Source organism: Pyxicephalus adspersus, chromosome 5 (assembly GCF_032062135.1).
Source record: "Pyxicephalus adspersus chromosome 5, UCB_Pads_2.0, whole genome shotgun sequence".
Taxonomy (NCBI): Eukaryota; Metazoa; Chordata; class Amphibia; order Anura; family Pyxicephalidae; genus Pyxicephalus; species Pyxicephalus adspersus.
In genome coordinates, this window is record NC_092862.1 from 27,373,580 (window position 1) to 27,388,180 (window position 14,601).

Here is a 14,601-nt window from a genome sequence, read left to right on the forward strand (position 1 = left end):
GGGTGGAGGTGAAAGTGGGGTTATATGGATCAGGGGGTGGGTCTCTTGATTTCAGAAAGTGGAAGGAAAAAGTTCCCAGCTGCCTGCCCTTACCTAGGTGTGGTAGGTCGGTTGAGGTCCTCGAGGGTGGTCTGTTTTGGTGGTGTAATTGATGGGGTTGGGAGATCTATCTTCTGTGTGGAGTCTCCAGACTGGTGGAAGAGGAGTGGAGGGGGTAATGGAGTTTATTCTGGGGCTGTGCACAGTGGGGGATATTGTTCTCGAGCTGGGTGTTTAAGGTGGCTGGGAGCAAATATCGGTCTCAGGTGGTAGTGTGGTCCTTTGAGGACCAGCACCCAGAATTTGTTATTAATAATGTTATTTATGGTTATGTTATGTTAAAAATTAGTTATTTGCATTGTTTTGTAAATGGGCATTTAGGTTTATTAAAGTTTATGGTAAAATTGTTTGTTAAATAAAAGGCCTGCGGGCCATTTAACCACATGACACCAACCTTATAAAGTATAATTTCTACAATTTATTTTGAGGACACAATTTATTTCATGATTATAAAAAATATTTTTGTGGGGGGTTGATCGGTAACAGAATTGTATGCACTGGATGTCATAATATACTAGGTATGACAGATTACATATTCTTTTATTTTAAACTTCATTGAGATTATTGAACATGCTAATGTATCATGAGATGTAGGTAAAATCCCTTTAAACAGGGAATTAGAAAATTATTTCAAGGTTTTATAAGAACAAAGGTATAAAAGGCTGGCTTAGATAGATTTACAGGACAGAGAGAGCACATGTTTGAAGATACTAGTGTATGATGTTTGGTAGTAGTCTAAAATAACAGGCAGGGGACAGAACATCAACTTTGTGAACTTGCATGCCCTGAAAAGTGCCTTTACAATTCTTTTTATGATGCTGCATACCACAGCTGCCATAGGAACATCTTTTAACAGTTTTTGTGAAAAGTATAAAGAGAAGAGGGCACTAGAAAAAAGAATTATATAAATTCAAAACTATTCCAGGTGTTAAAACAAAAAAAGGTTTTGACAGACTTCCAGAGCCAGGGAGGGAGCCCGCATTTTAACAGAGCTCCAACGTGCCTGCTTGCTCAAACCGAGGAATCACAGTGCTGCTGCGAAGGATTGCTGTCTTCCCCAGCTGCCAGTGTGTTTTCTCCCTCCTACATCACCAGGGGAACCGAGTGTCAGAGCGCCCGCATCTTATTACAACCCGAAGTCAGTGCTCGTTTCATAGGTGTGGGTGAGTGGTGGCCATCTTGGACAAGTGGCCTGAGCCCTTATACATTATATGAACTATACTGCTATCTACTGCGAACAGGCACAGTATTAAGTGGCTGCTAATACCTCATGGGATCCCCTCTAACACCTGCCTATATTCTTCTCTTTCACTGAAGATTTACATCTGTTTTAGGTGCTTGCTGTTACTAGAATTGCACAATCTCATGCTATTTGATTCTTTAGGGTGATGACACCTTCTACAGTCGCTTCTGCCTAGCCTACTTATATCTCCCACCATACTTTGCTGGACTCATCAGATAATTTTATTGCTCTGGTTCAAGTGCTTTATTACTGGTTTATATACCAGCGTGCTGCATCCATAATATAGTACCTGCTTGCTACAGTGGGAAGTTACCTAAATACTGCCTGTGGGCTCTCTGACTGCTACGAAAAGTTCAGAGTGTGCCTTTACTTTACTTTACTACTCAAAAATTGTTCCTCACTACTTGTTACTGCTCTTTCTAACGGCTCTTTCTTTTTATATTTTTTACTGCGGTAGTGGTGCTTCATTTCTGACCCTCTGAGGGATGTACAAATACGTCACACGTTCCAGCACTGGTACCATGGCCAAGCAAAACAAGGTAAAGAGTGCATCACACTCCCCTGTACATGATACAACTGCTAACTCACTCACTCATTCTTAAAAGGAACAAGACTCTATGTTATCGCCCATGGATATATCCAACTCAGAGGGCGCGCCTACAGATTCACAACTACCATCCTCCTCAATGGCACAAGAGGTCTTCAATCTGTTGCTGCCATATTTTGACAAAAAGTTTAACACACTACAATCCTCTCTTGATGCAACACTCCAACAAATCTTCAGCAATACTGCTTGTGTTTCTGAGTTGGAACAAAGAAGACCAAGTTCTAGCACACTAATCCACCATTACCATCCAATCCAACCAACTTTCATCACTTACTGAAAAATATGAAGACCTGGAGAATAGAAATCGACGTTCCAAACTGCGGTTTCTGGGGTTCCCTGAAACGTACAAATACCCGGATCTGCTCAAATTGATCACTGTTGATCTGATGCAAGCTCTTCATCTGGAGCCTTTGTCATCACGTATGATTGAGCGTGTACAACGTATTGGACCCAGAGACCGCATCTCTAATGTTAAACCCCGTGCAGTAGTTGTGAAATCTTTTCATTTTTTGGACACAGAACGCATTCTATCAACCTATAAGATACAAAATATATATAAAATACTCATCTTTCAGGATTTCTCGGCTGCAGTGACTCAACAACGGCGGGCTTTCTCTCCAGCTTGCAAATTCCTAATTAAGCACAAAATTTGTTTTGCTCTGTTATACCCAGCAAAATTGAAGGTTACGGCTACTGAAAATGCCCTGCTCCTGGAGAATCCAGAACCTGCCCTGGCCTTACCTGCTGCAGAAAACTCGCCTGGACTGTAACTCTAGTCTGTTTATTTTCATGCGGGATTCACCTTGGTGCTTCCCAACTTCCTAATTTTGCATTGATGCTTATACTGATAGGATATAAGTTTAGTATTTGCTATTGTTTGAACACTTTGCTGGGACTATCCTGCCCATTATGTGTGTGTACAATTTGCTATCACTTCCCCAGAGACGCTCTATGACGACTACCATGAATGCAACACCTGACCACCCCATAGTGCATCAGGAGGAACTGCTGAATTTGATCACTTGGAATGTGGGAAGTCCCAATCACCATATTAAACGACGTAAAGTGATTTCCCACTTGCGTTCTCCCCACCCAGATGTAACCTTACAGGAAACTCATCTTAAAACAGGGGATGTTTAGCATCTCCCGGGATCCAGGGTGGGTGAGGTGATTGCGTCCTCTTACTCCAAAAAGAAAAGGGGAGTGGCTAAAATTTTTTGGAAATCATTGACTTCCAAATATTTGTTGTCCAAATATTTGAGATCCAAATTCACATTATCTACTTGTGAAGGTGATTATTTAGGGTACCACTTACTCGTTCCTTAATATTTAGGTATGAGGTTAAAATTGGTACACCCAATCACAAAATCCCCCAGATGGCGCTTTCCCACATATTTATGTTCTTCTCCAGCATTCCAAGCTTTCCTAGTGACATCCTGGGCTAATTTACAGGATGACAATATTCAGCATTGGGAGAACCCAGTTTTACTTTTGGAAACAGAAAAACCAGTTATGAGAGGCCAGATTTCTTCCTATATAATTAGGCAGAGAAAGGAAAATAACAAGCTAAGTCATTCTATGATAATGTAGCAGCAGCTTAAAGAACTCAATTTTTAGAACTTATAGAACTTATGTATACAACCCCTCGGATTCTACTAGACAGGCCTGATTGCAAGCTGCAACGGTTTTGGATAGCCATTTACATTCCGATGCTTTAATGAAGGCAAGACACACTAAATCTAAATTTTACCACTGTGGAAATAAAACGGGATCACTCTTAGCCAACTTAGCATCTCCTCAGAAACCTAAACTCTCTATCCATACGTTGTGGGATTCTTCAGGTGTCAAATGTCATGAAGAAGATGAAATACTTTGCATCTTTGAATCTTATTACACGCAAATTAATTCTGCACAGTCCCCTACTAATGCTGACATAGAGGCGTTTTTGCAACGTGTGGATCTGCCAACTCTGTCTACAGCCCAACAAGAACAACTAAAGGCCCTGATATGAATTGAAGAAATTGCGAGAGCTATTATTACCCTTCCTTTAAACAAAAGGCCCTGACGGCTTGCCAGCTGAATTTTTTAAGCCGCTCTCCCTCTTACTGCTGGAGATTTATATTGGTATCTTGGATAACCAAATAGCTTTTCCAAGTTTTACACAGGCACATACCTCTTTAATCCCTAAGCCACATAAAGACACGGAATATCCCTCTTCTTATAGGCCAACTGCCCTACCTAATACTGATTATAAGGTATTGGCAAGAATTACGGCAGGTCAACTACAGCCCATGTTGCCAGCCCAACTGACTTCCCATCAACTAGGATTTCTTGAAAACGGTCATAATCCAATTGGGATCAGAACAGCCATTGCTGCGACTACACTCTAGCATAGTAAAAACCATGTGCTTCTAAGTTTAGATGCTGAAAAACTGTTTGATAAGATACTCTGGCCCTACTTACATTTGCTGCTTGCCTGTAGACAATTTGGCATGCGATTTCAGACATATATCCACTTTTTATAAACACACCCCACAACACATGTTTTAGTAAACAACCAGCTCTCCCAACCCATTGCTATGCATAGTGGTACGAGACAGGGGTGCCCCCTGTCTCCCTTACTTTTTAATCTTGCACTACATCCTTACATACTACGAATGTTAGAGGCAAATTCTAGATTTACTGGTATAAGGTTTGGCACTGTTGAGATGAAGATAACTGCTTTTGTGGATGATATTTTGTTATTTCTTGCCAAACCAAAAGATTCATTGCATTTTATAATGCACATGTTTCAGGAATTTCAGAAAATATTTGGATACGCTATAAATTTTGATAAGTCGGTAGCCTTTCTCCTATATCTCAAACACAAACCAAATTGGAGCTCTTTATTCCCATTCCAATGGGCAAAGCCCCATGTTAGGTAGTTAGGAGTATTGATTCCCAAAAACCCTGCAAAACTTTACAATTTAAATGTCACACAAATTATCAGATCAATGAAAAGAAAAGAAGAAAGACTTTAAGTCCTGGGCTTCTCTTACATTTTGGGCCGGATAGCATTAATCAAAATGATCACCTTTCCCAGGCTGTTATTCTTGTTTCAGGCTTTGCCAATTTTTTATCATCCCAAGCTCTAAAGCAAATTAGTTTTTTATTTTGCTCATTTATTTGAGGTAGCAAACATGCTGTAGCTAGTTGTACTATTTTGCCTTCTGTGTATTCTGAAAGACTGGATACACGACACATCCTTTTACACAAACCTACATTTGAACTTTTCACTATACCCCCTTGTGCATCCTATGGCCATTCTACATACCCACAAGGAACTCCTGCCGGAGGAGATACAAATGAACCCCTTAATCTATTCCCAGTGGCAACTTTGGAATTTTTTGCGCAAATCGCTTTATGCTCACACATCTTTGTATCCCCCACTTTCAGAAAATGCTGACTTTACATCTGGATATTCCTCCTCTTTTAACTATATGGGCTAACCAAGGCCTCACCTCTGTTAGATTGCTAAATGATCCCACAACCCACGAAGCGTTTTCCTTCCCAGAGCTCAGAAGATGATTCCCCTTTATGGCAGAAAGTATTTTTTTAATGATTCAGGTAAGGGTGTATGGAGCCAGGATAGCTAGAAAGCTGACTCCTCAAGACTGGAATACCCCTTGAACACAATGTTATTGTCTCCCCAGATTTCCACAAAGGTTATTTTCAAATTATTTGAGTTTCTTAGAACTCATGTAGAGTATGCAACCACTAAAACAAGCATGGCAAAATGGCAAACTCATTTCCCTTACCGGTTTTGAAAATCCTGCAAATGTATAGAATATCTAGGAAAGTTATTCCTGCTGTTCAATATCGTGAAATGTTTTTTCGCCATTTCATAGGAATTACATTTCACCTCAGAGGGCCTGAGCAGCTACACTTTTTCATAACCTCTGAAAATGTCCAATTATTAAACAATTCTGGAGAAAGATAGTACATTATATCCACAGATATCTGCTAAAGTAAATACAGTTAATACTGTAAATACAGGCCAGAATTGGTAGTCTGTGGTTTAGTGGAACTGCAAGGTGTCCGATTTGCCAGGGAAATAAAACGACTAGCATTATTACTTTCAGCTGCTGCCAAAAAAAACATTTTTCATGGTTGGTTAGACTCCACTCCCCCAACGATACGTCTTTTTATGACCAAGTTACAAGAACTATTCAACACTACATGGTACCTTGAGTGAGAATTATTACATGACCCCCCTATTGTTCGTGAATTGTATTTATGTCCAACTTTTGCAATGTTGATATTATATGATTAAGTCATACCAGAGCTTTATGGCTTACTTTGGCGATTTATTTTGTTTTTTGTGCCCATATGGAATGTATCTCATCTGTTAATCCTGTTGGTAACTATTTTTGTACTACTGGTATTAAATATTTGCTATATGGTTTATGGAAATATTTGGATCTTTTACATTGAGCTGTTTTACAGTGAACTGATGTAACATATTCAAATTGTTGTTAGACCATTGTGTATATTGGTTGTAATCTTGTTTACGCTATGTTTTTCCACTGTATAATCTCAATAAAAATATATTATAAAAAAATAAATCAAAACAAATCAAGGTTTGGTAAACTTGAACAGCCTCAAAATCATCAGTGAGTATAAGTCTTAAAGCAGTCTAAAAATCCGTAGACTTGCAGGAAAAAATCCAGATATTAGCTTCAAACAAACTTAACAATCTACCCTTCACTGAAGGGATCTAAACAACGTGCAAAAGCCTAGCAGCCTGATTTGAAGCCAAGGAAACTTTAACAATTCTGAGAAACAAAATCAGCCACAGGCGACCTAGTGCACATAATTTATTTATGCTTCAAATACAAATAAAATTCAACATACAAGACTGTAGAGAGAATGTTACAAGCACAATGAGAGCAAAAGCACAATTTGAGTTCATGTAACAGCTTCTGTTTCAGGCCAGCAGCAGGGCTGTATGTGTTCAGAATTCACAGGATACTGTCCATGGAATGAAATTACAGGGCCATTAAAGTTGTAACTGAAAGGAGAATCAAGCTGAATATTAGCAAGCAAGCTGATTTAATTCTAAGACACAGCGGACCTGATTTATGAAAGCTACCCAAGATGGGAGAAGATAGACTAGAATGGGTGAGCCAGCAAACCTGAACAATATGTGTTTTCCCAAAAAATAATTTCCTATGTTTTGGCAAATGTTTTCAGTTCTTGACCGAATTCATTCTGGGTTTTCTGGATCACCTAGGTTCTCCTGTGATAGTCTTTCTTCTCCAGACTCGGAATTCTTTAATAAATTAGGCCCCGTGTGTTACACCTAGTGCTGCATTATTTGCCCAACTGGATCAACTGTATTGTGCTACCCCAACTTTCCTAATATTGGGCCTGATTTATTAAAGCTCTTCAAGGCTGGAGAGAATACACTTTCATCAGTGAAGCTTGGGTTATCCAGCAAACCTGTAATGGATTTGGTCCTGGGTTGAAAACATTTGCTAACAAATACAATTTGACTTTTAGGAAATTCATTCCAGGTTTGCTGGATAACCAAGCTTCACTGATGATAGTGGATCCTCTCCAGTCTTGGAGAGCTTTAATAAATCAGACCTATTGTGTCTCCTCTCAGTGTCTCCTAGGCTTCTCCAACAGTGCTAGCAGTTTTACTACAGATCCTACTGGAATTAGGTGATCCACTATGAAAGGACTATAATATAAGAAGTATAGTAAGAAAATTAACAGACTGAACAGATATAGGAACAATAATAACTACAGTTTTTCCTCATTTTGGTTTGTAGAAAACCAAACTAGGGGAGATAATAGAGTGGGGCACACCATGGTAAAATGCGGCTGTGCAATAAAGTGAGAATATCTCACTATTCATGTGTATACCAGTATGGTTTTGTCATAATAGACATGATAAACCAGAACCAGGTTTTCATTAACATTATGTCACCGAATTGTTTTCTTTAGTCTAAAATAGCTTATAACTCTTGTTTAAAGCTGCAAGCACAAGAAAAAACACAATTTAAATAAATTAGTTTACATGCAAAAATATGTATTTTTAAAACACAGGCTAATATATTTATTAATAAAACACATGCACGAGATCGGAAGGGCATGTTCCTACACTGAAGGGAAAGAGATGTCAATCTCACGTACGTGCAGTAAGATCGGCCCTCTCATTTTCCTCTTTACAGCAGGGTATGTCACCCGATCTCACACCTGCACAGTGCGAGATCGGGTAATGTACACAGAGGTTCGAGAAGAAGTCTGAAGATGGCAGAATTTCGGGACAGCACGGGACTCCATTGAGGAAAGGTCCAGCGTGATCGAGGATTTAGCAGAATTAAAGGTGTGAAAAAAGTGTGACGTATTTTTATTTTTCGGTTTAGTTCTGCTTTCAATAGGAACTTTTAGAAGAAAACTGGAGGTATCAGGGGAAAGATGTGTTGTTTTTTCACATTTCCCTGATTGTTGTTTTCAAAGTAATTTCGTTCAGCTGACCTATTTTTAGATAGAGAACACTTGATCCTTACACTGTCTCACATGTTCCTGTGTATATATAATTTATTCCCACAAAAGCATGATGCATTAAAAACAAAAAGGTAGGCATTTTTTTAAATGTGAGACATTATTGTTTTGCAAACATGATAAGGAAAATGATATAACTGAGCCATGAAGTACTGTAGAACTACACTACTGCTCAGTTTTCCCTTTCTGTTCTATCCTAATGACATTGTATAAATATTCTTGATGGCCAATAGAAAGCCATTGCTGCTGTCCTGGTTGGTCCTTTTTTCTTCTTTTCTCCTCACCTGTCCCTGTTTTTGTGTCTGTGTTTACATATCTATAATGTATTATTTACCTATTAAACAAATTTAGTAAACCTTTCATCCAGTCTTCATACTTGTTGCAGATCACCCCCTTAGAAGGCAATGAACCCAGAGGTTTGAAACGAGAGGCAGCTAACTAGAGTTTTCAGGAGGTCAATGATGGGATCCTCCACACTTATTTTATGACAGGTTTACTTTAAGTACAGTGTGTATATATATATATATATATATTGCTGTAGTTGTGACTGGTCAAAAAGGCATCACATTGATAAAGGTAACCAGCCTAATATGTAATGAAATGTATGTGCACAATTAAATGTATTGCATAGCCAATGTTTATTGTTTGAAAACAATTTGATAGGTGTGTATTAGGGTGTATAGTTGTGTGTAGAAATGTATATACTGTGATATTGTGACTGGAGATAAACTAACTCATATTGTACCATTATCATTGCAGCTGCTGTCTCGGTTACCTGGGCTGATAGAATGATCCCATCCTGGGCCTGGATTATACCCGTCTCAGTGGCCATCTCCATATTCGGCTCTCTTAATGGTGGCATGTTTATGCTGGGGAGATTAAATTATGCAGGCAGCAAAGAAGGACATTTGCCATCACTCATCTCAATGCTCCATGTCCGTCACTTGACACCGGCTCCTGCAATGATCATCTCCACACTGATTGCATGCATATTTGTTATACCTTCTGACCTTGTGTCCTTAACAAATTACTTCAGCTTTTCTTCATGGCTTCTAGTTGGATTAACTTGTGTTAGCCTGATTGTTCTTCGTTTCAGAGAACCCAATCTTGAACGTCCATACAAGGTAAGATGAAAATACAAATATCATATATTAGTATCACTGGTGATTAGGAGAGGGTATCTTTACTCTTTAGGGAATAAGATCTATAATGGCTCACCATACAAATCTGTTAGCTTCTGTATTGTTTGAGCTCAGAGGAACAAAAAGTTATACCTTTGCAATGGGCCTACCTTCCCACTGCAAGGACACTGAGGGTCAACCCACATTCCAGAATATCAGGCAGTGAAGGAGAATAGCTTCTTAGAGAGCAAGGATTAACGTATGTTTTCTCCCATATATTCCCTCAAAAAAAAAAACACATAACCCTTGCAGTAGGGATCTCAGCAAAAATCCTTGCAATAAGGACCCACTGTAAGGGACTGCTGTGTATGGTAGCTAGGCATTCTGATAGCTAATCTATATTTCTAGAACATAAATAACTACTATGTTAAAAGTGTGTGTTAAGACAAAATTGATGTCAGGTTTTTACTGCTATCTGTCTCCCCTCTAAAGGTGTTGGTAAAGTATCCATGGGGACAAATGATCTAATAACAAATGTCTAAAATATAGATTTCCTCCCTCCCTTTTCAGGGAAGTTACCTTTTACCCTAATACCTCATACCTGTTGCATTCCTGAAACATTTGTGTTCACATTTCTTGTTTTACCCTATTCCTACTCTATCCAAAACCCAAATCCAAAAAAATAACTATGTGTTTGCAGACACTTTTAATAATATTAATAATTCTTAACTTGTATTTATGTAGCACTATAGTCATATGTAATGAACACAGTCTAAGACAGGGATGGGCAAACTTTTTTTAGTCAGGGGCCGGGCCGATGGTAGTGTAGGCGGGGTTATGTCATCATGACGCCCCTAAACGTGACATCATGATGGCATAAACACGCCCACTCTCCCATTGCAGATCTAAGCTTGTGATGGTAGAGTGGGCTGGGTTGTGTGCAGTGACACAGCCCGCCCACTCTCCCATCGCAGACTCTAAACTTGCGATGGGAGAGTGGGCTGTGTCACTGCACACAACCCTGCCCATTCTCCCATCACAGGCTCAGATCCGGGGACGTGAGCCGTGGAACACCCAAAGGGCCGGAAAAACATCCCCATTGGGCCATATACGGCCCTTGGCCGCAGTTTGTCCATGCCTGGTCTAAGACTTTTGGGGGCAGCCACTTAACTATAAATTGCATTTGGGATGTGGAAGGAAAGTGAAGTGCCCAGAGAACACCCACACAAACATAGGGAGAACATACTAGCTCCTTGCAGATAGTGTTGTGGCCGAGATTCAAACCTGGGACCCAGTGCTGGAAAGGTAAAATTCTAGTTATTGAGTTAACCATACTGCCCAGTTGGCATCATTAATGTAACAAATGTGATCCCAAAAAATGCAATACCTTGAAAAACTAAGAGCTATATTGAAAAAACAGGGAATTTAACATTCCCTCAAACATTCCCTGGTGGGAATCAATTACATGGACATGGAAGATTCCCACCAGGGATTGACTGATTTCCTGTTTTTTTTTTAAAAAAAGTTCTAATTATGTGTTTACAAAAAAATTGCACAGTGCTTTCCCTTTAAATATTTTTTTCTGAGCAGCGGCAAAGAGATTGTTAATCTTTTGCTAAGCAGAATGTCCAATGACATTTTTGTTAATAAGTCATATGTGAAATTTTGAGTGCTTCCAATTCAATTTACTTTTGTTTGTCAAAGTTCCTCTTTGAAGCAGATCTAATTATCCAAATTAAACACTTCTCTGTGCTAGCCAAGATACAAACAATAAAAAGAAAAAATAAAGAGAAAACACAACTGTACTTCATGAATCATAGAAAATCAATATTTGATGTATTTTTGAAAGTTAGGGAATTGCTTTTTTCCACATTACTACTTGTATTTTTTGTTTGTTTTTTAAGTAATTGTTAGAAATTGATTTTGCTTTCTTAAATGCATCTTGGAATAACTCATATATATATATATATATATATATATATATATATATATATATATATATATATTGATGTCCCCAGAAGTAAATTTGTTGTTAATCAGAATGCCCAACATTAAAACTCCTTGTCAATCACAATGAGAATCAACCTCTGAAGGGACTAAGAATGATGCTGGCTCTTTGGGCCCGATTTATTAAAGGGCTCTTTAGGCCTGATTCAAGGCTGGAGAAGATACACTTTCATCAGTGAAGCTGGGTGATCCAAACTAAGGATGGATTTCTTAAAAGTCATTTGCTATTTGTCAGAAGATGTGTTAATAGACCAGGTCTTTATAAGGTTTGCTGAATCACCCAACGTCACTGATGAAAGTGTATCCTCTCCAGCCTTGGGGAGCTTTAAAAATCAGGCCCTTTGTTGGAGCCAGTCTTGCCTAATGTCTTGCAGCAAACCAGAAAAGGCCTCATTTCCAGACTGAATGCCATCCAGGCTAATCTAGCCCTTGCATCCCTAACCTGGCTTCCCCTGGTTCATCTTTTACATTGATTTTAGTTCTTCCAATCATGAAGGCTCAGTATGTGAACGTTACATAGGACAACTTTTATGCACATATAGCCTATTCAGTAACACCCACTCCTCCAAACTGATATAAACCTATCAAAGCATTTTGATATATGCGTAACACCTCCTAAGAGCCAGCCTACTGCTCGCATCAGGTGCTGTGATGTTTTCAGGAAGCTGAATACAACACCCTGACGGCCCCTTCTACCAGGCATGATTTGCTTGCATTTCCTAGAGAAGTGCGGAAACCCAACAATAACATCAAATCAACCTGATTTAAAAACGCTTCCCAAGACTGGAGAAGATAAACTGTCATGGATGAACCTTGGTAATCCAACAAACCTAGAATGAATTTAGGATTGGAAACATCTGCCAAATAATAGGAAATACATTTTAGGTTAGCTGGATCACCTAGTTTCCACCATTTTAGTCTATATTCTCCAGTCTAGGAGAGATTTATTAAATCAAGCCCAATCTAATGTATTCAATGAAAAGAGAAAGGTTTTTATTGAAACACTTTATTAGCATGTTCATAAGGATGGAAACAAGGGACCAGGGAAAATTATAAACAGAATAAACAGCAGCCTAAAATTTGCAGACATCTGGTACTTTCTTGTAGCTATTAATTGAATCCTTTTTGACATTCCTTTGAACTGCAAGCTTCAATATGACTTTAAAGTGTCTCAGTACTCTACCAAACATTTATTAAAGACACAACACTTACCAGATGGCACGATGATTTTGCAGATGATCAGGATCATAAAGTAACTTTGTAAAGTGTGTAGGAGGGGATGGTTATGGAAGATAGGGTGAAAATGTTATTTTTTCTCCTCAAAGCCTTGTCAAGCTGTCCACAACTTTGGTTATCCTGAACAATATTTAACCTAGGACTATCTACTTATACATAGTAAATAAAAAAATATTAAAATCATATTCTCTGTTTGTCTACCACACAAGGCCAGCAACAGCTACATAAAATATCACAGACATGAAAATTGTCTGGAGCAGAAATGATTACAGGAGTTGTGGATAAAACCTTATAAATACTTTAATGACTCCAAAAGAAAAGTATATCCATATATTAATTAATGTTGTTGTGTTGTTTACAGGTCTTTCTTCCTCTTGCCTTTGTTGTTGTTGGAGTGTCTGCGTTTCTTGTCCTGGCTCCAATTATACAGTCTCCAAAAGTGCAATATTTTTACGCCTTGCTGTTTATGTTTAGCAGCATCATTATCTATATTCCGTTTGTCCATTTCAAACTGAAAATCCCATACTTCAATAAAATCACTTGTTATCTGCAGTTACTGCTTGAGGTTTCCCCGACCGATATGTTTGAAGATTCCAAAACAGAATAATAATGTTACTGGTATTGATTTAAAAGCAAAATTGTGTCTGTTGAAAACTGCAACAAATGAAAAAAACACTTTTCAAGTTCCTAGAGTGCTAAAAAACCAAGCCATCATGTCAAATCAATATGCAGTGGACAGATGAATATGTTCATCTACATTCAGATCGGAAGGCATACTGTCTTGATACTTGAAAAAGACTTTTAGCTGCTGCCCAGAGGCTTCATTCTGTTTTTGCTTATTATGATTGAAACTGATAAAAACACTTCTATTACTGTCTGCAGTATCCCTCAATATATCAATTTATTTCCCAGTAGCAAAAACTGTTATGTCACTTTCATGGAAATTACCAGGGGTGAGTGGTGAACTACTAGGGCACATCCATGAAAACTACCAATGGCAAATTGTGAATTGGTCAAAAAAAAACTGTTCTGGATAATCACCTGCATAGTTGCTGTTCATCTCTCTGATAGTCATCACAATAATATATCAATAAAGCTTCTGTTTTTTGGGGTTTTTTTTGTTTATATCATTGTTATGAGCCTATTTCTTTGACCTTCTTGTCTTTCTGTTTGCTCATGTTCTTCTCTTGGTTATTCTATTGGGTTTAACAAAATAAATGACTTGTAATATTAATAATAATAAAAAAGCAAGTTTGTTACTTCTGTGTCTGTTTAGAGGGTACATTGTTGTTCAACTTTGTTTAGAACTTTTGTGATCATAAGAAATATATGCAACATCTGCCATAGTCAGATGTTCCTTATGTACAACCTTTAATAAAATTATAAGGAAAGAAAAAAATCATCTCAAAAGAGTAATGATAATGTGCATTTAGCTGATTTAGTTCCCAGTCTTACAGTATTAGATTGTTCTTGGCACAAAATGATTAAAGCAGGGCAAAACACAAATGGCATATATGATACAGTATGAGACTGGCATTAATTCAAAAGTGAAATTGACTGGATAGTCAAAGACGGAAACATACTTTTAAAAAGAATTATATATGACAAAGTATAAGTATATATGACAAAGTATAAGTATATGACAAACACAGTCAAATCCCAGATAACACAATTTAGTTTCAATATTTCTTTATTGAAGAACCATTAAACAGGACAAACCATAACTATCATTTTAA

General features: G+C 38.1%; 1 protein-coding gene across 1 annotated transcript in view; it reads left to right on the forward strand.

Annotated features, from left to right (window-relative positions):
- LOC140331912 (solute carrier family 7 member 13-like) overlaps positions 1 to 14,124 on the forward strand; it is a 25,759-nt gene extending 11,635 nt beyond the window's left edge. Inside the window, exons 3-4 of the mRNA XM_072413246.1 lie at positions 9,261 to 9,625; positions 13,227 to 14,124. Of these exons, the coding sequence (XP_072269347.1) occupies positions 9,261 to 9,625; positions 13,227 to 13,472 (611 nt within the window). The 3' untranslated portion in view covers positions 13,473 to 14,124. The remainder of the gene's footprint in view (positions 1 to 9,260; positions 9,626 to 13,226) is intronic.
- Positions 14,125 to 14,601: the final 477 nt, after the last annotated feature.